The sequence below is a fragment of the Haemaphysalis longicornis genome, unplaced genomic scaffold (genome assembly GCF_048455015.1).
Source record: "Haemaphysalis longicornis isolate Haplotype H1 unplaced genomic scaffold, Haemaphysalis longicornis Haplotype H1 scaffold_12, whole genome shotgun sequence".
NCBI lineage: Eukaryota > Metazoa > Arthropoda > Arachnida > Ixodida > Ixodidae > Haemaphysalis > Haemaphysalis longicornis.
The window spans coordinates 113,403,893-113,424,539 of NW_027526225.1; the positions used below are offsets into that span (position 1 = coordinate 113,403,893).

The 20,647-nt window shown below is 50.1% G+C and overlaps 1 protein-coding gene across 1 annotated transcript; it reads left to right on the forward strand.

Moving 5' to 3' along the window:
* The first annotated feature begins 599 nt into the window (after positions 1-599).
* Positions 600-17,576, forward strand: LOC144161791 (tetraspanin-33-like). Its single transcript, XM_077692391.1, has 6 exons — positions 600-626; positions 2,933-3,083; positions 6,642-6,882; positions 11,405-11,687; positions 13,282-13,425; positions 15,771-17,576. Exons 1-6 carry the CDS (start codon positions 600-602, stop codon positions 16,050-16,052), a joined length of 1,128 nt encoding a protein of 375 aa, XP_077548517.1. The 3' UTR covers positions 16,053-17,576.
* Positions 17,577-20,647: the final 3,071 nt, after the last annotated feature.

Genomic DNA, 20,647 nt, shown 5'->3' on the forward strand with positions numbered 1-20,647 from the left:
TGGTTGCTGGATGGCAAAGACACGACGGCGTAAGTCGTTCTGTAAATTATGTGTCGGTAGGGCTACGGCGAGAACGCGACAGCGCTTGTGTGGTGCATCAGGGAGCTTGTCCATGGGCGCTGTTGCAGTACGCACATAGGCACAGCCACAAACACAAACAAAATGAAAACTACTAATTTTTTTTCCGAGAACGGGGGACCCGGTATACATGTACAGTAAAACCCTGTTGATACCCCCCCCCCCCCCCTCCACGACAGCGTTTCTTTACAAGTACCATAAAAAAAACGAAGTTCGCAAGAACGGAGAATTTCATGTTTGTGCTCACGATGCAAACTTATGGAGGAAGTCACTTTCCCTATCTTGCCACTGATGTACTTGGTTTTAGGTCATCCCAATTCTCTTTTTTTATCTTGGATTTTAGTTTCGAAACGGATTTTCAACCGCTCTAAATTTCCTATTAGAGGAGCCTGTAAACAAATAAGATCTTTTTTTCATACCCCTGATGTTTGGACGATCTCCTGTTTGGGTATGTGCCATTTACCGAGGAGCATATTCATCAGCATCTCAAGCGAACGGCATTTAAGCACGACCAACAGAAGATGCAGGCCGCCAGCAAGGACCTGGAGGTTAGGAGACGCATCTCATCTCGCTTTTATTTGTTCGCGGCGAATTGTTAGCTGGAACTGGTTTAGGTTTTGGGAACTGGTTTTCTTATTAACAGCACGCAGTTAGAGTGCCACCCCGACTGGAGATATTGATAGAGAGAGAGAAGCATTCATCTCCCAGTCGGTGACTTAGGTCCAGGACAGCTAAAAGGTGCAGGGCGGCGCATCGCTGTCTTGACAATGGCCAGAGTTTCCTTAGAAATATTTTAGGCTTGAAGGCAAGGGGCCGTCTGCGCGGCCGGAACGTTTTTTTTTTTTTTTTTTTTGTTTGCGGGGGAGCCAGGCACAATCTTTCCGAGGAGATACGGGCATGGCAGTTTTAGAAGGAGGTGCAAACCTGATAGAAATGGCAGGAGTGGGTAAGGGGGCACTGCAGGATTCTGTAACAAACAGAAGCAATACTGAATTGCTACCGCTCTCAAATTGTGGTTTAGCGTTGTTCCTAGTTATCGGCTCTGTGAAATGTAGGGTTGTTAATGTTTTATTTTCTTTCAATGTTCGTTTTAAACAATTCGGATTACGACTCCTTTTGCAGCTGTTTTCGGGATCGCAGCGTCAGATGATTTGTTATAGAACTTCGGTGGGAAATATTCCGTAGTAATAAATGATATTAAACTCTGGACAGTATTAAGTCCCCTTAGCGGTAAAAGGTAAAAATTTCGGATGCATTTGTGTGAAAACATCAGTTGTGGCCGTTTTCCGGGAAGGTGCTGTTCCTAAGAAAACCATGTGTATTCAGAACAGCATAAAAGCAGCTGTAGATTTCCCAAATGTATTTCTTAGTGGGAAAGCAGTATACCGATAAAATTGTTAAGACAAAGAATCACCTCAGTGGCTAAGGTGTGCTGACGCGGGTTCAATTCCCGCCCGCGGCGGCCGCTTTTCTGATGGAGGCGAAAAGAAAAAACGCCCGTGTGTACGAGATCCCCAGGTGGTCAAAATTAATCCGGAGCCCTCCACTACGGCGCGCCTCATCGCCTGTGTAGCGCCGGCGCGTTAAACCCTACAATCAATCAATCAATCAATCAATCAATCAATCAATCAATCAATCAATCAATCAATCAATCAATCAATCAATCAATCAATCAATCAATCAATCAATCAATCAATCAATCAATCAATCAATCAATCAATCAATCAATCAATCAATCAATCAATCAATCAATCAATCAATCAATCAATCAATCAATCAATCAATCAATCAATCAACGAGCAATCACAGGTAAATTTTGGCAAACAGTTCTTCGTGTTCATGATGCTGGGATGCTAGTCGTCACTGCTGCATTGTTGTGATGCTTTTCGGACACGCTGATGCAACTGCAAAGCTTCAATGTGTTAGTGTCCTGTTCAGGTTTTCCTCTTTCCCAGCTGACTTCAGAATAGGGGCATAGCGATGCCGTAGTGTTGTCACGAGAGGGAGGGCTGGGTGAGGATGAAGCGTGTGAACTGCGGAATTTCATGTCTTCCATCTCTAAACGCCACGCGATCGGAAGACAGAGCTATGTGCACCTTATGCGTCTATAACAAAGCTGTGCATCTTGTGAGTGAGTGAGTGAGTGAGTGAGGTGAGTGAGTGAGTGAGTGAGTGAGTGAGTGAGTGAGTGAGTGAGTGAGTGAGTGAGTGAGTGAGTGAGTGAGTGAGTGAGTGAGTGACTGGGTGAGGGAGTGAGTGAGTGGGTCAGTGAGTGAGTGAGTGGGTCAGTGAGTAAGTGAGTGAGTGACTGGGTGAGTGAATGAGTAAGTCAGTGAGTGAGTTAGCAAACGGGCGGACCTCCTCTTGCGATGCGTGCCGGCAATTTCTCCGCCCGAGTGGCACCGAGTGGCACCCGAGCCAATTATTAAGAATCGCAGAGGTTAGTATCCTTGAAAATGTTCAGGACGAGGCGTAAGATGTCCCTCCTAGCGATCAAGTGTCTTTTTTGGGACAAGTATTTCGTCAAAGGGTGAAAGCGGGGCGGCTCTTAGTGCACTGGGCCGTCCATGAAAAACGTTGTGATGTCACCAAGCACACCGCATGTTGGACACGGAGGCGATGAGGTTAGATTCAGATTATAAGGCCAGGCTGGTGTTCGGGCTGACTTTCTTCGGATTCGTAACAGTAACGACGCCTCTCCTCCTTTTATTCCTTTAGTCAAACATGGTAAGTACCGTTAAGTGCACAGCCTGGTGTTTTTTTGCTGGAGTTGCTTTGACCAGGTGACGTCCTAACGTAAACACCTACCTGAGTCCGGCTTTCACAAAGACTGGGTACGTGTCTATAAACGCAGGATGTGCCGGACCACAGACGCGTTTTCCTCGACGAAGAAGGCGCGCCTAGGGTGGGCGACGAAGTCGAGCCAAAGCAGCTCGGAGTCGTTGGCGCTGAAGAAGCCGGCGCCAAAACGATCGTTTGTGTCTCTGTTGCAACCCAGACAAAAGGTTAGTTGAGCGCGCGGAGAGACGTGCTATCCCGAAACGGTACAGCGATGGAAATTTCTGTGCGGTAAATTTGCGGCACCATTTAATGGCGCGCGTCCTGAGGCTGTGTTAAGAGTCTGCTTAAAAAGGTTTTGTGGTCATAATTTCGTAAGATGGGGGTAACAGTTTGTTCTTTGACCGGGTTTTGATATCACGGGTATTTGTGGAGTATTTTAGTTGCATACTAGGCTCGCCATAAATGTAGTCACCAGGAGACACCTCGCGGCAGGTCCCTTATTAGATGCGTGACATGCTTTGTATGCATGATGTGCCATATAACTGGAATTCACGTCAAGCACTCGGTAATTCAAATCGTGGTTCTCGACAAGAACTGTCCGAATATCGTACGTAACCTAAATTCGCGTTGTACTACTGATGTCGGTATTCTCAAGGTCTGTGAGCCGACCTATTTTAAAGCGAAGCTTCCTAGGCATCACTGATGGCGACGTTAGTCGCGGAAAACGCACGGCAGGAAAGCCAGCTTTACACAATGGCTTCCACAAAACGACGACGATGACGACGATGATGATGGTGATCGAAGGCGCTAGAAGCGCGGCAAAAAAAAAAGGCTTCCCGCGGTCGGAGTCGAAACTGAGTCCCTCGCGATATGAAGCCGACGTCTGTCCGACTGTGCGCCATTCCGACACGGTCGAAACAGTTGGAATTTTGGACTTTGACTCAGCTTGCATGGGAGAAGGCTTCCCGGTTTACGTTTTCACCACCTTTCGCTTAAGAAAGGGGCTTTGGTTTCTTGCACATGTATTTCTGACGCTAATTTCTCTGTACCGTATAATATCTTCGGGATGTACCCCGTTTCCGTGGCTGGTTAACAAGACTTGTGGTATGGTAAAGAATGCAAGGTTTGTGTACTATTATGAGCAATATGAAAGGGAACACAGGAACGCGTGGCAAACAGCCTCGAAACAGACTCGGAGCGATACGCGGATGGCGCTGTAAAAAACGAAGGGGAAAGGAGGGCGCTGTGCCACTAACTGTTGGCACTCCCACCGCGCTGACGTTTCTACGAAGCAGCAGCTTAAGTAATTTCGCCGATGATATGGTGTCGTCCGAAAGCCGATAAGACGCACGGCGGGAATGGGAACAGTTGTTAGAACAGCGTCCCCCTTTCCACCTTGTTTCCGACGGCGGCCGCTGCGTATCACTGATAGCTGTGTCTGAGAGTGTTTTTAACGGGTTCCTGTGTTCCCTTTCATATTGCTCATAATAGTACGTATGTATAAACTCCTCCGGGCCTTGAGCACAGAAAGGCTCGGAAGAGGCCCGTGGCCATCCCGCCCATTGGAAGAAGTTTGAGAGCTCTCACTTTTTTATTTTGGCGCACAGAAGAGGGCTATGCAGGAACAGAGTCTTACGAATAGCACTGGAACATCCATCCACACCCACTGGGTGAAAAGAGCAGACCGAGCAGACAACCGAACTGAGGTTTCTTGGGGTCGAGGGTGGACATAATAGCATTACCAACATTACGTCGCGGCCTCTGCTAATCTTTTCGTTCCTCCATGCCCCGGTCATGTAAGGCGAACGCCTTAGATGTTTGGTTCATAAAACGTCCTGTGAGGTACAGAAAGCGGGAGCAGGAGTAGGAATAAACTTTTATTGAGCACACGACGATGTGCACAGCCTGCTATGTCCAGGAGGCCGCGAATCCGAGCTGCGTCCAGAGCTCGTTGCACCAGGGCTTGCTGCCGCTGTGGTGCTGAGCTGGTGAGCTCTGCCTCTCGCTGCACAGGGTTGAGGAATGGGATGGGGACAGGATGGTGAGGACAAGAGAAAACAAGGTGGTAAGTGGTTAGCGGCATAGTGACAGTGCGGGCATGCAGTTGTAGCGGAAAGGGGATGGCGAGATGTGGTGTAAGATGGGGTGATTATGCAAGGTTTCAGTTTGCAGGCGGCGGTAAAGCGTGGTGTGGTGTGTTGGGAGGGACGAGTGGGGCGGGGGTATATTATTCGGGCGTATCTGCAGTGGGGCAGTATGAAACATAGGCGGAATCAAGGGGAGGAAGCGTTTCTTCAATGGTGGGACGGTGGAACCCTGTGTCGGTCCTTGAGGTTGGAAGCGCCCGGTAGTGCGTATCGCGGGCTGCGGTATGAGCCATTTCATTCCCAACAAGGCTGGCATGGCCAGGAGTCCAGACAATGGTGACTTCTAGGCTAGGTCCGGAGGCAGGCAGCATAGCATGGGGAAGGCTTACTGCGGGGCGAGACCGGCCTGATTAGGGCGTCAGGCCTGCCGTGAATCGGTAATGACGGTGGAGTGAGGCTGATTTTGATGTGCAGTAATGGCATGGGCGATGGCTAGGGCCTCGCCTTCTGGTGTAGGCATATTTCGGTGAGTGGCCTTAGTAAGGATGCAGCCAGAAGTGTCCAGGATGACTAGCGTAGCCGGAGAATGGGAGGAGAAGCGTGCAATATCCTTCGTAGAAACTTACTCCACCTTGGGGATTTCCCCTTGATCTGGTCGACTAACACCTGTCCATCACATCGAGTTGTTGATCAATTCGCTCTCGCGCTACAAACTGCTAGTCTTCAGGTTAGCTTAGTTGGTAGAGCTACTGCTCCGGTTAAGCGGTGGTCCCGGGTTCGAATCCTGGACCAGGACGGATTTTTCTTGAACTGCAAAGTTTGTGAGAAAGCTGTATAACTTTCCTTTCTAGCCTTATGACTGCACTCAGGTGAATGTTAAACTTTCCTACATAGAAAGTTACTTCACCTTGGGGATTTCCCTTAAATATGGTCGATTAATACCCGTGTTGCGGGTATGCGGGTCGTTACCGTAACGCTTCTCGTGGTGGCGTACGCGAGCTTCTCTGCCCGCCTGGCTGTACGTCGGGTGCATGTGCCTGGGTAAAAGCGCGGTTCTGAGTTTTTGCCTAATGGAAGGTGGGTTTGCTGTAGGTTCAGACGAGCAGGGGGCGGGCTGCGGCCTATATTATGAAGAACGTGGCGGCCTGTGGGGTTGAGGGCAAGTCTTTGCAGCTGAGATACGCGCTGGGTGTAGAGGTATTGGTCCAGCGCGCGCATGAAAAGAAAGACAACAGCGCCGAAAGAAGGTCGAAGGACGGTTTTGAGAAAGGGAGACGCAGCGTGTGCCGGGAAGGAGAAACAGCAGCACCGGGCAGGGTGGGCCGCTGCCGCAGGTGCAATACTAGCCACCTTGAGAGGTGAGGCCGACGGGGGAGTACAGAAGGCTCCGGCGATGCCTCGCGAGCGGAACGGGCTTCGACAGGTGCTGTCCTGCTAGGGGCCGTTCAAGTGGGAACGGACGCGGCCGCAAAATTCAACAGGAGGTTCAACAGCAGATCAACATCTGGAAGGCCACCCAAGTTTTCGCCTTCACAATTTGAAAAATCTAGGCATCCCGCGTAATCGTTCATTGGGACGATGGGGATAACGGTGGCTATCGGTATATCGTGGCCTACGAACGTGCGTTGTACATAGAGCCATGGATGGATCCTATGCTAGCATTTTGACGTTGAAACGGGGACTTGGGTCGTGCAGATGGCTTCCTTGGCTCGCACGGGCCTCTGGTGCCCCAGTCGCCCATCAGCCCCGGCTCGGTGTGCAAACAGGCGGCCGTGAACTTGGACGTGAACCCGCTGGTGCGCTACCCGCTCATCCTGATGAACTGCGTCCTGTGGGTCATCGGCATCGTGCTCATCGTCACCGGCCTGTACGCCTACTTGGGCACGAGAGCCACCTCGCGGCCCGTGTCCTCGGAGCCTGTTTTGAACATCTACAGGTGGGCACGCTCCCGGCACTACCGACAACACGCGAGACAGCGCGCGCCTCGTAGCACATGCTGTCGTGACAAGCTTATAACTTTTCATGCTAGAGATATAGGGGAGTGGCTGTCAGCTGGCGCTGTACCGGCTCTAGCGATTTCATTTAATATCACTTATTTCTACGTTAAGGTTAAAATACAACTTTGTTCGATCGTAAGGAACTAGTCTTTGTTAACTAAGTAAGCTCCTTTGCAGCTACAAAAGATAGTTTTTTAGCAAAAAAAAAACAGAAAATACAAAAAAAAACTCTCAAACTTCGCGCTACAGGGACGTGAGGTGGACCCGTGTGGCGTTATATGGGTAGCACTAAAATCAAAGTACTGTGTTAATTCTGCTGGTTAGCATTCATATGATACGACCAACATAACGGAACTAGAAGCCTCACGGCAATCACCCGTCGTGTTTCCTGGTGGTGGATTAGGTAGGCGGGTCTCAATCGCACAAACAAGACTCATCACAGAGAAATCACCGAAAAGAGGGCGGGGAGTCGCCACTGCTTCATGTACTTTCCTTAATATCTCGATTATTTCATTAAAGTTTGCTATAAAAAGGTTTTTGTAGGGACAAAGGCGTCCTCTAATGAACCAAACTTGTATAGAGACAAAGCCGTCTTCGTGGCCTCTTTAAAAGCCCTCGGGCCTTACATAAAGAAGTTTTTATATGGTTATGGCCTTCGTGGCATCTGGGTTTGCTACCTGTTATGCGCATCAAAGGCGAGGGCACGCTGGCAGTTCCTGGTATGCCATTTCGAGATTTCGGGTCTTCGAGCAAAGAAGCTTTAACTGAACTTCATGTAGTGCACTGCATGGAAGTTATTAAAGACTATGGTCTTTTTTTGGGCTACTTAAATACAGAAAGTTTGTTCTGTCTGTATGTCTGTTTGTCTGTATGTCTGTTTGTCTGTCTATCTGTCTGTCTGTCTGTCTGTCTGGCTGGCTGGCTGGCTGGCTGGCTGGCTGGCTGTGACTCGATTCAGCCTACCGGCCAAAGTGAAGTAGAAGCTGCGCAATAGTCATATATACTCACAGCCTAACCTAAACGTCTAAGTCGGTGTCAGTGCTCATACTTGTCAACATTGTTGAACAAGAACAATACATTACGCAACGATAAAGTAAGAAATCAATACACAACTGATATTTGCAGTGTTCCTTTATTTGAAAAAAAAATCATGGATGCTTCGTTTTTGCGATAGCAAATGAAATGCTACATCAACTGCAGAAAACCGTCGCCTGCTGTTGTCCGCGCTACGTGGCGGCATTTAAAAAATCAAACGGCAACACCAACGAAAGGTTCCACTAGATAGGTTCCACGTTCCGCTTGGAACGCTCGTGGAGTAGGGCAACGTGGTTCTATAAGCGTTGTAGTTGGGAGCCTTGATTCGCGCGCGTCTCCGCCATACGGCCGCGCTGGCGTCGAGGCACCCGATTTGAAGCAGTGGAACGCGGTAAATTTAAATTGACTTGAGCATACCTCTCGCGTGTTACCTTGGTAGGAACGAGACGGGAGAGGAACAGCACGAGAGGCGAGCGGGAAGGAGAAGGGAGGCATTTACGTGGCAGGGACACCACTCGACTATCGTCTTTTGTCGACATTTGCAACGAGAGGAGCAGATACGCCACCATTCTTGCGAATTAGTTTTTGTGGCAAAAAGTCATCACGAAGGCAACGCGGGTCCGCACATTTTAAAAGAATCATCTGAAGGGAGCACGAATATTTCCTTGACGTTTCCATGACGACCTTACGTCATGGGGCTAGGCCGTATCGCGAATGCATGCTTCGTCGTTTCTAAGCAGAGCTCTTTTTTCCAAAAACTGCACCAGTGCAGAGTGCAGTAACTGCGGTAACGTGCATACAGGTAGGTCTTCGGAAACAAGCATACGTGATATTTCTGTCACTAAATGTATACACCTGCATCACGTCCAATATAATTAAGCTATCTCTTGTAACACCCACGTCAACCCTCCCTCCGATCCAGATTGTTTCGTTCCCTTTGACATGTTCGGTCTCACATTACCCGATACGTGGTGCTTCTTCCAGGAATCCAGTAGAACCGCTTTATGGGGTCGGTATTCGCATCCAGCTAAAGCCTTGCCCTAAATCTGAAGGAGATATCTTTGCATACATGATTGTGACTTTTAAGAGCAGAGCTGTTTAAGTGTCGAGTTCCTCCGTCCAGCGTTACCACGAAAGAAAAGAATGAAGGAAGCTCACACCAACGCACAAGACTCGAAGGTAGCGAAGCTCTACGCAACCTTCACGCCCATCCCGAAGGTTTAGGTCCGCGATTGAAGCCCATTTGTTCTTTCTTCGCTGCAGCAACGACTTGTACTCAGTCATTGGTACTATAAGTGCGAGCTTCCTTCATTTTTTTAGGGAAGTGTTAGTCATTGGATTTCACCTCGGAGGGGCATACGCTATGACGTGTTTTTCTCTTTCCGAGCTAGTGTTGTCATGATTACGGCGAACGCTGGAGTTCTTTTGGCTAATCTTGGCCAATCTCCTAAAGTGGCTTTGCTTGGCTTGACAAAAGTTCGCCGGGGACGCTGGGCGGTCACCGCGAACCAAGTACCTGCGAGCGCTCGGCATTTTCTTGGTATTTTGTTTTGCTGCCGGGCGGTCGCCACAATTTTGGCCAGTCTCCTAGGTGGGTATGTTTGGCTTAACAGACGTGCGCAGGGGACTCTGGGAGGTCATCGCGATCGCACGCACACACGAGCGTTAGGTATTTTCTTGGTTTTGTTAAGTGTCGGGCGGCCGCCTCGAGGGCCGCGCTGGCGTGTGCGCGCTGGGCAGTTTCTTGGCATTTTTGACTGCCGACACGAAAAATTGCGATTTGCTAAACAGTTCCGCTGTTAAAAAATACAAACAAAAAATACCGAGCGCACGTGAACGCGCGCCCCGTGAGGAGCACCCGGCGTCGGCCAGCTCCACCTTCGAGAACTCTCTAGCCAGCGTTCGGTGCGTAATAACTCGCATGCTGTTCTTCACGTCAGTTCACGTGCGTTCGTTCCTGAAGTGGGGAGCACAGACGCCGAGTTCGCGAAGCCGGTTGCCGCGAGACCTAGCGCGTGCTAACGCAGCCCACTTTGGGAGAGACGTGAAAGGCTGCGGACAAAACGATCCGGGCCTGCCAGTCATGGAGACTTTTCAGCGGCAAGTTCGGAAATCTAGGTGAGGTGCGACAGCTGGGTCTCCGACGAAGGAAAAGGGGCTGCCAGCTCTGCTGTTTCTCCAGCCTTGCACTACTAGTGCAATCTGCGCCAATGTTTTTGGAAATTAATCGTGCAAAGGTGCTTCTCGTACACTTACTCTGGATTACTTTCATCTGTGTGAAAACAGTAGAACTATTCCTTAAGCCTGATTGAGCGTAAATATTGGATAGTTTTATCGCTGATGCAAAATGTGTATGTAAACACCACAGGCCACCTAGTGGCCCTCCCCTACCACCCAAACCCAACCCCTTCCCGCTCCCTGGAGCAGTTAGAGAGGGTGACGACGTTCCAGAGACGTTGGTAAACCCTGCGTCTCCCGCAATAACGGCTGCAAGGCTTGCGGGTTTCTGGACTCGGAAGGCCACCCACATTGCCACCTAGCGCTGAGATAGCCGTCACAGAACACGGCTGAACACTTTGTTGTTATAGGTTGAGAAGTAACACTACGGGCCGAAGAACCAGGCGTTGGTGATGCTAGCCGGGTGATAGAAACAATTTACCATGCCTTGCTAAAGTAAGTTGAAAGAAGCGCGAAGGCTTTCTAACATCCAAAGTGCCTCAAACCTGCATCAAAACCTTCGCTAAAAGTGCGTCCAACCTTTGCTGAAAGGGCATCCAATCGACCGTCATACCTTCCAATACCCACATCACAAACAAAAAACTAACCTGCGCGACGATTGTTCGCGCACTAAGTACACGCATCTACGGACGATATAAATGCTGCCGATACGTGGTTTATGAGATAAATGTATACTATTGCACTCCTCCTTCATGATTGATGCGTGTATTTTCGTATCTATAAGCATTCCCTATTCGCTATTTTAAACTAACCGTTTTGACAAAATGGAAGCCCGCTTTCACGCACGCGCCGTGTGTACAGAGATCTTATCAGAGATTTTCGGTCGACCGATCTGTCTATGGGGAAATTCATCAGTTTTTTGGTGGGACTTCATCCGTCGCACTAAGAAAGCTTTCGCTTTAAGAGGACAGCCCTGCTGTGCCAGACACTCGGTGCCAGTACCTCCTGCAATGTGGACCCCCACTAAGGCGGCCAGGTTGGCGGCTTCGACCTATGGGGTCCTGGAATAGGGACTCCACCTCGAACGTACAGCCCCACTATTCGGCTCACACCTGTGTTAGCTGTAATAATTGCTTTTAACCACCACCATCACCACCGGCCTCTTTCCTACGGTAGTCGGGAATCGTACATTTGTAGTTATGCTTTGGGAGAAACCAGAGGACTGCGCTGCTGCTTTCGCCACCGCAGCCAGATGATCGTTCGGCTGGAGCTGACCGTGATGGCGGTGGGCGGCGGCCTGTTGGCGCTGTCCTTCTGCGGCTGCGTGGGCGCTCTGCGCGAGAACACGTGCCTGCTGAACGCCTACTCGTCGCTCATCACGGCGCTGCTGCTGCTCAACCTCATCGTGGGCCTGCTCGTCTTCTTCCTGCCGTCGCAGCTCAAGCGCATGCTCAGGGCCGCCGTCAGCCCGCACCTCATCGACCGGTACCGCGACAGCCCCGACCTGCAGCACTTCATCGACTCCGTGCAGGCACGACGGGGGGCCCTTGCATGCTTGCTCAGCATCTTTCTTAGACCAACGACGCGATGGTTTCGATTGCGCCTGATAAGACACTGGATAACGATGAAATGTATACAGGACAACAGCAGATTGGTCCTGTCGGTTTTTAACACGAAAGTGTTTTATTCCGGGATTCACAAAGATTTCATTTACGTCATATTCGTCACGGAAGTGACGCCAGTACAATGAAGCAAGCGGCCTGCGAAGGGTGCACCCCTGCACGCAGTGCATTCATGCGGGGAAGCAACCTTTAGCACTAAAGAGTACGTTATACTTATTGATTGATTGATTGATTGTAGGGTTTAATGCGCCGACGCAACGCAGGCGATGAGGCGCGCCGTAGTGGAGGGCTCCGGATTAATTTTGACCACCTGGGGATCTTTAACGTGCGCCGAAATCTCGTACACACGGGCGTTTTTGCTTTTCGCCTCCATCAGAAAAGCGGCCGCCGCGGCCGGGAATCGAACCCGCAACCTCGTGCTCAGCAGCGCAACGCCTTAGCCACTGAGCCACCGCGGCTGGTTACGTTATACTTAGGGTTGTTCGTTTTCGGGTTTATATTTATACACAAAAGTGTTTTATGGCCGTGTACCCCAAGATTTCACTGACGTCATATCCGTCACGGAAGTGACGCCAGTACACCTTTGCTGAAGCGACCCGCCAGGAGGACCTCGCTCTCCGAGCACAGCCACAAGAACGCTGCCGACCCGCAAAACATGATCAGCTGCAGATTTGGCTGCACATTTCACTTTCATGTTTTACCGATTTCTATGACAGAGGAACCAACCACAGTTTTTTGCTTTTATGTAGTGTCTTCCGGTCGCGGTGGCCGCTTTTCAGATGGAGGCGAAAAGCAAATACACCCGTGCTTCCAGATTTCGGTGCACGTTCAAGATCACCAGGTGGTCAAAGTTAACCCGGAGCCATCCACTACGGCGCACCTCATGGCCCGCGTGCATCGTTCAGTGTTTTTTTTCTCGCGCAGTTGAAATCATGATGCGTAAACTAGCCAAACAATGCGCTTCAACGACCTGAACGTGAGACGACTGCAGCGCACTTTCAATAGACATTCTTTCAATAGACAGAAGGTGTGCGTTTGTGTAAATGTGTGGAGCTAATCATGCATTACGAATTTGGAATGGGTGCAGATTATGAGACATACAAAAGTGGGACACTCTTAAGCTTTTTTTTTTTTAGCTTAGACAGAAGTGGCGCTGTCAGTTTAGTGCGCAACCCGAGAATATGCTCTTGTCCAAATGTTTTCAGCAGACTGAGCAGGCCATAATGCGAGTGCGTGCGTGAATGGCAAAAAAATCAGTGAGTTTTTTTTTACTGAAAACAGTGCCTGCGTTCGTGCACCACCTAATTCTGCGCACAATTATCATTTTATAAGTTGTTAATTATGCTGTTGGGTAAGGCTGTGAGAGCAGTGACGTGACGGGACTACTGGTTCGAAATTTCACGCTTATTACCTGATTCTAGCGGCGTCATCAATTTGCGCTGCCACAGCTTCAACGTAGTTTTTTCTGTTCTCGAATTTAGCTATTGCCACCTTTTTTCGCAGATGGACCTCCAGTGCTGCGGGCTGACCCAGAGGAGCTTCCGTGACTGGAACAACAACATGTACTTCAACTGCTCGCGATCCAATCCCAGCAGCGAGCGCTGTTCAGTTCCTTACTCGTGCTGCAAGCGGAACAGCACCGATGAGGCGAGGCAGCAGTACTACCATTTGCACAATCTAGCAACATGCATTTAAATGCAGAATGGGTGTACGCTCGTGGCCTGAGATTAACTTTTAAAGCGAGAGCATTTTAGTGGGACCGATGGCGTTCTGTCAAAAACTACTGCATTTCGCCATATACCGGTTGGTCGACCGAAAACCTCTGATGAGATCTCCGGACACACGGCGCTTGCGTGAAACCGGCCTCAATTGTGTCAAAATGGTTACTCGGAAATCGCGAAAAAGGAACGGTCCTAGATAAGACAATACACGCCATCGATCTTGAAGGAGTATACAGTGTGTTGCGACGATAATTGGAACACTTTTAAAATTTTTCCTGAGCGAACCGCCGCTCTGTTCGCGCTCCAACTTGCCACGAAGGTCGCATTTTGGGGTCTATTTTGTTTGACACCGGGAACAACGATGGTAATTACCTGTGTATTCTGAAAATAAATAAATACGATTTTCGCCTATGGGAAAATGGCGGCGATTTGGACGTGCGAGCCCGAAAACCGGGTTTTCTGATCGTCTGTTAGCTCATTTCTAGGTGCATTTTCTGATCGTCTGCTGCACCGTTTGGCTCCGTACGTGAATCCCAAACATGCGTTTCACTCTGCATGTGGTTCCGTCGTTCCAACATCAACTTGCGCTGGCTCGCACGTCCAAATCAGCCGCCATTTTCCCGTAGGCGAAAATCGTTTTTATTTATTTTCAGAATACACAGGTAAGTACTATCGTTGCTCCCGGTATCAAATGAAATAGACCACAAATTGCGACCTTCGCGGCAAGTTTGAGCGCGAACAGAGCGGTGGTTCGCTCAGGAAAATTTTTTAAAGTGTTCCAATTATCGTCGCAACACCCTGTACAAATGTATACCTTCATCTCATCAACCACGTATCGGTACACATTTAGATCGTTCGTAGATGCGTCTACTGAGTGCGCTGGAAATCGTCGCATGGGTTCCTTCTTCGTTTGCGATTTGGGTCCTTGAAGGTTTGACGCTTGACTGGACGCGATTTCGGCGAAGTATGTATACGCACTCGTAGATTCTGCGCTTCTCTCACCTTTCGTTAGGAAGGGGTGGTGAATTTTTTAAAAACGCTTTCGCGCCCTATTGGAAATTGCAAGGTTTTGTGCACTGTGAATGGCGTTAAAACAGCTAAACAGCTTGCCTTTCAGAGTGTGTTCTTGTTATGAGGCGTCCTTACTGAATTTCAGGACGCGCTGCGGTGTTGACGCGCGTATATTATCGCTGCCGATAGTTTGAGAGAGTGATTGCGGGCACCCAACGCAGCTGTGTTGCTAAAAATATTGATTTAGCGGGAGCTAGTATTCTTGTTTGAAATTAGAATAAATTAATTCCCGAACGTAAAACCACAACCAGTAAATCAAGCAAACATAAAATGGAAGCAACAAAAATGTAAAAATGAACAAAAAGGAAAATATAGAGAAATATGAAAAGTTTTTTGTGACCCTTCCGGGTCTGTTGATATAGGTTTCACATTGGTTAACAGGCATCGACTGCTCAGTCATGGTCCGTAAACAGCCCGGTTCCGCCTTAACCGACCCCGCGCTCCGCCGAGAGAGGATGATGATTATTATTATTATGCGTTTACACCCTTTTCCCGTGAATGACTCCATTAAATTGAGAACTTTGTAAAATCTAGACTGCTTTAAGCCTATGGGCAACCGGTAGAAATAAAAAAATCAAATTTCGTAAAGGAGAAGTTGAACTGTTCTACATAAGGCCGTAGAAATTGTGACATCTGTAGTCAAATATACCTGCCGCGGTGGCTCATTGCTGCTGGGAACGTGTTACAACGAATTATGGCACCCAAACACTTAAACGGCAAATTTCTGATCTCCTGAACAGTCATCCTGTACTGTTTGGCACGATTGAACGCACTTTCTCGGTAGCCACTTTTAGACGGAAAACAAAAATGTATTTTCTCCATAAAGTGCAAGAATTTTTTTTTCATTTTCGTGTTATTTTGTGTATATGTGTACTCTATTCTCGTTTCCTTCGCAAAAGCGGTGTGATTGCACGGTAATTTTATTTTATTCTGGTTCTATATTAATATATATTATTCTGTAGCGCAAAAAACGTGTATCTACGTTCAGTTATATATCTCTGTAGTACGCAATGTTTTTGTTTGTTATTATGCTAAAAGTTTGTATGTATATTTGTATTTATTTGAGGCATGTTATTTGAGGCCTGTATTGAGGCATTTGTGGTTGCTTCGTTTCCTGTCGCTTGCGCTGTCGGGCGCTAGGGGCCAAGTCTGGCGACCATTACAGTGGCCTAAAATAAAAAAAAAATGTCACCCGCACAGGTGGCGAATTTGAGCTGCGGACACGGCGTGCTGAACAAGACCGACTACGACGCCTGGTTCACTGTCCACACGGCCAACTGCATCGACGCCACGCACCGCTTCATGCGCGAAAACGTCACCATCATCACGGGAACGTGCCTAGTGTTCGTCATACTGCTCGCATTCGTGCAGATGGTGACCCAGGCTCTGGTCGACGAAATATCCATCATCCGACGCATCTACGAAAAAATCTACGACCGCATCTACGACGTACAGCAAAGCGCGGAAAACACCGCGGAATGACAGTTAGCGCTAGAGCTTGGTTTCTAGAGGCAACGATTTGCTGTTTATAGGATGAAAGAGAAACATCTTCACGCTTTTATGCTTTGTGCCAGTTTATGTAGTGGTGAACGCACAACTACTGCAGGTACTCTCATCCGGAAGCGTAGTTATAGAGTTCATATCAATACATATTGCCGCGAACCACGCCTTTTACTGCGTCCAGCCTCGCAGGTCATCCCTCTTCACTGGGTGGAAGGGCACTATTTTTTAGGGAGCAGCCCTTTGCCGCCCGTCCCTGAGCTCAGCCGCGTCGGCGTCGTCGGGACCGAGCGAACGATGGGAAGACCGACGAGTGAAAGAGAGCAAAGGAGGAGAGTGCCGCGAAATTGGGAGGGGAGAGCGGTTCGCCGTGGCGGCGCGAGCTAGTGCTCTCCGAAAGTGTGCGGTGGCGTAGGGGAGGGGACAGCATGCTGTGCCTGAACGAGGCGCTCGACTACACGATGCTTGGCGAACACGTGAGGGGGGCATGCGCGTGACTATGATGTGCGTTCGCTTGAGGCGCAATTCGGGGTTCCTTCCTGAGACTCACTTCGCGCCGCCGACGCAGAGGCTCACCATAATTGCCGTCGAGAGGACCCATGAGTGAGTGCCGCGTCAGCGCACTGCTGCTGCGCCCAAATATCGCATTAAAGAGTATCGTAATCGCCAGCCTATTTTTAAACACATTTCTTGCGTTCTTTTAAGTAAAACAAAACGTCATTCGTGGTCGGAGTGGAGCTGATTGAGTTACCCAAGGCCGGCTCTTTCAGGTTGGACAAAGTTATATTTTGTCTTCATGTCCAATTTACGTACTCAGGAGCCAGAGGTGTAGCCAGTGGGGTGTTTGGGTGTCAGAACACTCTGCTGCGGAAAAGGACAAAGAGGGCTTGCAAAGGGGGGCATGATCATAATCATGAACTAGTAGAGAAGGAAGGGGAGATCAAAGCACGTCTTTAGCAGAGCCATGGCCTTGGGTCCTGTTCCTGAACATTCTGGTGCCGAAACCCGGGAGATCGAACCACGAGCAGACTCGACTTCACGGGGCGCATGCGCCGAGGTACACTAGGGTCGGGATTCCTTTGGTTCGAGCTGATTCGGGAAGCCTCATCCTCGAGCTCTGCTCGCCGCTCGTGCTCGTGCCGGAGCCACCCGGTCGCACGGCATCTCTGCCGTCTGCCATGGAGGAGCTACGCCGCCACCGTGACTTCGTGAGGCAAGGCGTCACAAAGGGCGTAGCTGGAATTGAATCGCTGCTACTGGATCCAGACGCACCGAATCGAGCAGATCCACTCGTACCTGCGTGCCCTCAACAGTAAGTATGGGGAAATGAAGGGTCTTGACTAGCGCGTCCAGGAGACCATCGATTTAAACAAGTTAGAAGGTGACTTCTTCACTAGCTATGGATACCACGAAAAGGTCACCTTCATCCGCTCTCAGGTATACTTCGCCAGACCCTCCGCGGTTCCTTCCCTGGTTGTTCATAGTAGCCAGCGCCTTGCCCCGATTTCCCCGTCACTTGGCACGGCAAGACCGCGGCGCTCACCGGTGACAGCAGGAGAACCGTGGTGGTCGACAATGTTGCGTACGTGTACTCTGCGTGTGGGCCGCGAGTCTGCGACCTACACGTCCGCGCAGCTCGCGAGGACTCTGATCGCCCTGAACAACTGGCGGAAGGCGCGCCAGGTTCCCTTGAGGGAGAACTGGGTGTACCTAGCAGCATCGCAGTCGTCCTCGCAGACGCCCAAGAAACCAACCTCTCAAAGGACCCGGTGACTACGATGTGCAAGGAAGCAGCCGACCCGGACCCGCCCAACCTGATTTTCTTCGGCTGTTCGGACGTCGCGGCCGGTCGTCGACGTTCCCTGCTGAAACACCGCGTGGCTGACCGTCGCGAGCGGGCGCTGTTGCCACTTGAAAGGCGGCGGCCGTGGTTCCCCCGGCTCTGGCATTTCCACTGGCACCTCCGCTGGCGTTAATGCCTGCTGGTGTCTCCATCTCTGATCGGCGCACCGGCGTCCCGATTTGCATCGCGTGAACTGTCAAATCAACCTGGTTTCGGATAGCTCGTGAAAGGGCACCCGGCAGCTTCAATGGCCGCGCTCGACGGCCCCCGGAAGGGTCCTGGAAGCTCCCCTATCTGCTGCTTCGATCGTCGTCCCTGAGGCACTGCGGCGCAGCTCGCCATCCTGATCCGCGTTGCAGCTCACGACAAGTGACCGCAGGCGACCAGCTACACCCGACGGTAAATTTCGCTGGCTACGGAAGGGCATACAAGGTTCAGACGACGCAGCTCGCTAACCGAAGAATTTGCACCAAGCAGGCGGGATTTACGTATGACCCCGGTGGCTACGGCAGGCCAGGAGGCGACAAGGGCAGCTATCAACGTACCCAGCATCATCGTGCCAGCCCCGACCAGGATGACCCGCGCAACTACACTATCACCTAGGCCAACATCTTCAATGAGGATTGTGAAGAGGATGCCGTAGCCGTGAAGGAAGCTTGACGCACAAGTTGAACAAGATAACGGCAAGTGGATTGTCCCTGCGGTGCCTGGTGCTCTGATTAGCTACGCAGCAGCGTATCATCCGCGGCTGGCTGAACTACACCGGTATGCGACTTATGAGCGAGTGGACTGTGTAATACTTCGTGGTGTGGGGATCCTGACATTTCTGCTGCCCCAAACTTCCCAAATTTGGAGCTCAAGAACGGAATTCAACTACGTCATGCCGTCGTCGGGCGCGCGAAGCTAAATGCCTTGCTCGTGTGGCCCTTAGAGAGATCCTGAATTCTGATGAAGGTTGTGTGCTGATTCGTATACTTGAACATCCTCGACTGCGTGGGTGAACTCAGTGTGCGGGGCGAAATGTCACGCCAGTATCAGCGCTACAAATACTTTTGTTTCCCTTTGGCTCCTGAATTCCCGTCGCCGCGGGCTACCCCTATACTTTGTACTGCTGCCCTCGACTACCCGTTTGCCTATAGGACATGATGGCACCTACTGTGGTCGTCTAACGCCTAGTAGTTTCTTTCTCCTGCTGGAGCTTCGCATGTTGGCGGCGAGAGGTGTGTATGAATGATAATGAAGGTGCGGCTCGCACGGGCACGGCATCACGGGCCCAGCTCGCCCCTCGCGCTCGTGGCAGTCGTTCGTGTTCAGCCCCAGGAATCGGGCGACCGGCCGTGTGGCCGTGTGGGAGGGTGTCGCGGAAAGCTACACCCTCGAACACTCTCCCGAAATTTTCGAAGTTCTGCATTTCCTCCCTCCTTCAAAGGTTTTTTCTCCCACATTACGTCCACGCCGAATCGTTAAATATAGATAAAAACGAAAATAAGAGCGTTGGTTTCTCGATAAAAATGGTTCCTCAGATCCCTGTGTGTACTCCTATTTTAGTAGGTATTACAGTGAACAAAACAACTATCCAATTGGCTTTATTAGAGCAGAAAAAGGACTAAGATGTTGTGTGAAGGCTCTCCTTCTTTTTATTGTTTTGCCGGTGGCGTATAACACCCCCCGAAAAAACTGTGGTTGATTCCTCTGTCATAGGAATTACTAAAACACGAAAGTGAGATGTGCAGCGAAATCTGCAGCTGCGCATGATTTGCTGGCCGGCGGCTGTCTTGTGGGTGTGCTTGGCGAGCGTCGTCCTGCTGGCGAGTAGCTTCGGCAAAGGTGTACTGGCGTCATTTTTGTGGCGGATATGACGTCAGTCAAATCTCTGTGTATCCCGGCATAAAACTCTGTCGTGTTAAAATATGAAACCCGAAAACGAACAACCCGAAGTATAACGTACTCTTTAGTACTAAAGGTTACTTCCCGGAAGAAGACCCTGTGTGTAGGGGTGCACCCTTTACAGGTCGTTTGCTTCGTTGTACTGGCGTCACTTCTGTGATGGATGTGACGTAAGTAAAATTTTCGTGAAGCCCGGAATAAAACACTTTGGTGTTAAAATATTGCTGCCACGCAAGTGCCAGCAGCCATAGCAAGATGTTCCGCGTGGCCGTGCCTTTGTCGGTGAAACTGTGCGCTCTCCTGGTCTTGGCGGTGCCTGGGTCCCTGTGCTGCCCTTGCCCCAGCTGGATGTGCACGAAGTTCAAGCACCCGTGCCCACCGCTGCCTAAGCACTGCAAGGGGCGAATCACGTTTGGCGCTGGCTTCTGCGGCTGTCAGGCAGATCAGGCAGATCAGTGAGTATGTTCTTCGACTTACCAACTGTCCGTAGTTGGTAGGTAGAGTTCTACGATTGGTGAGGAAGCAACCGAGGAGAGAGTTGTGTCTTTATTGAGACGAGGAGAAAGAATATGTGTTTATTGGACCAGCCAAAGTTGTTCGGTTGACCACTGCTGGTTGGGGACCCCATTAGACCAGGAAGCACTGGGTGTGGGCCGCTTCTCTAGCCCGGTCAACCAGATGTGTTTGGTGATCCGAGTTTTAAGCTGGTCATCCGACCTGTCCACTGCTCAACTGAAAAAACAAAAAGGAGAGACAATGACAGATAGGCCGAAAGGAAAGGAATGATAGTTTCCATGCTGATGACGTCTGTTCCCGCTGATTGCGTCTTTAACGCGAAAACGCCGAA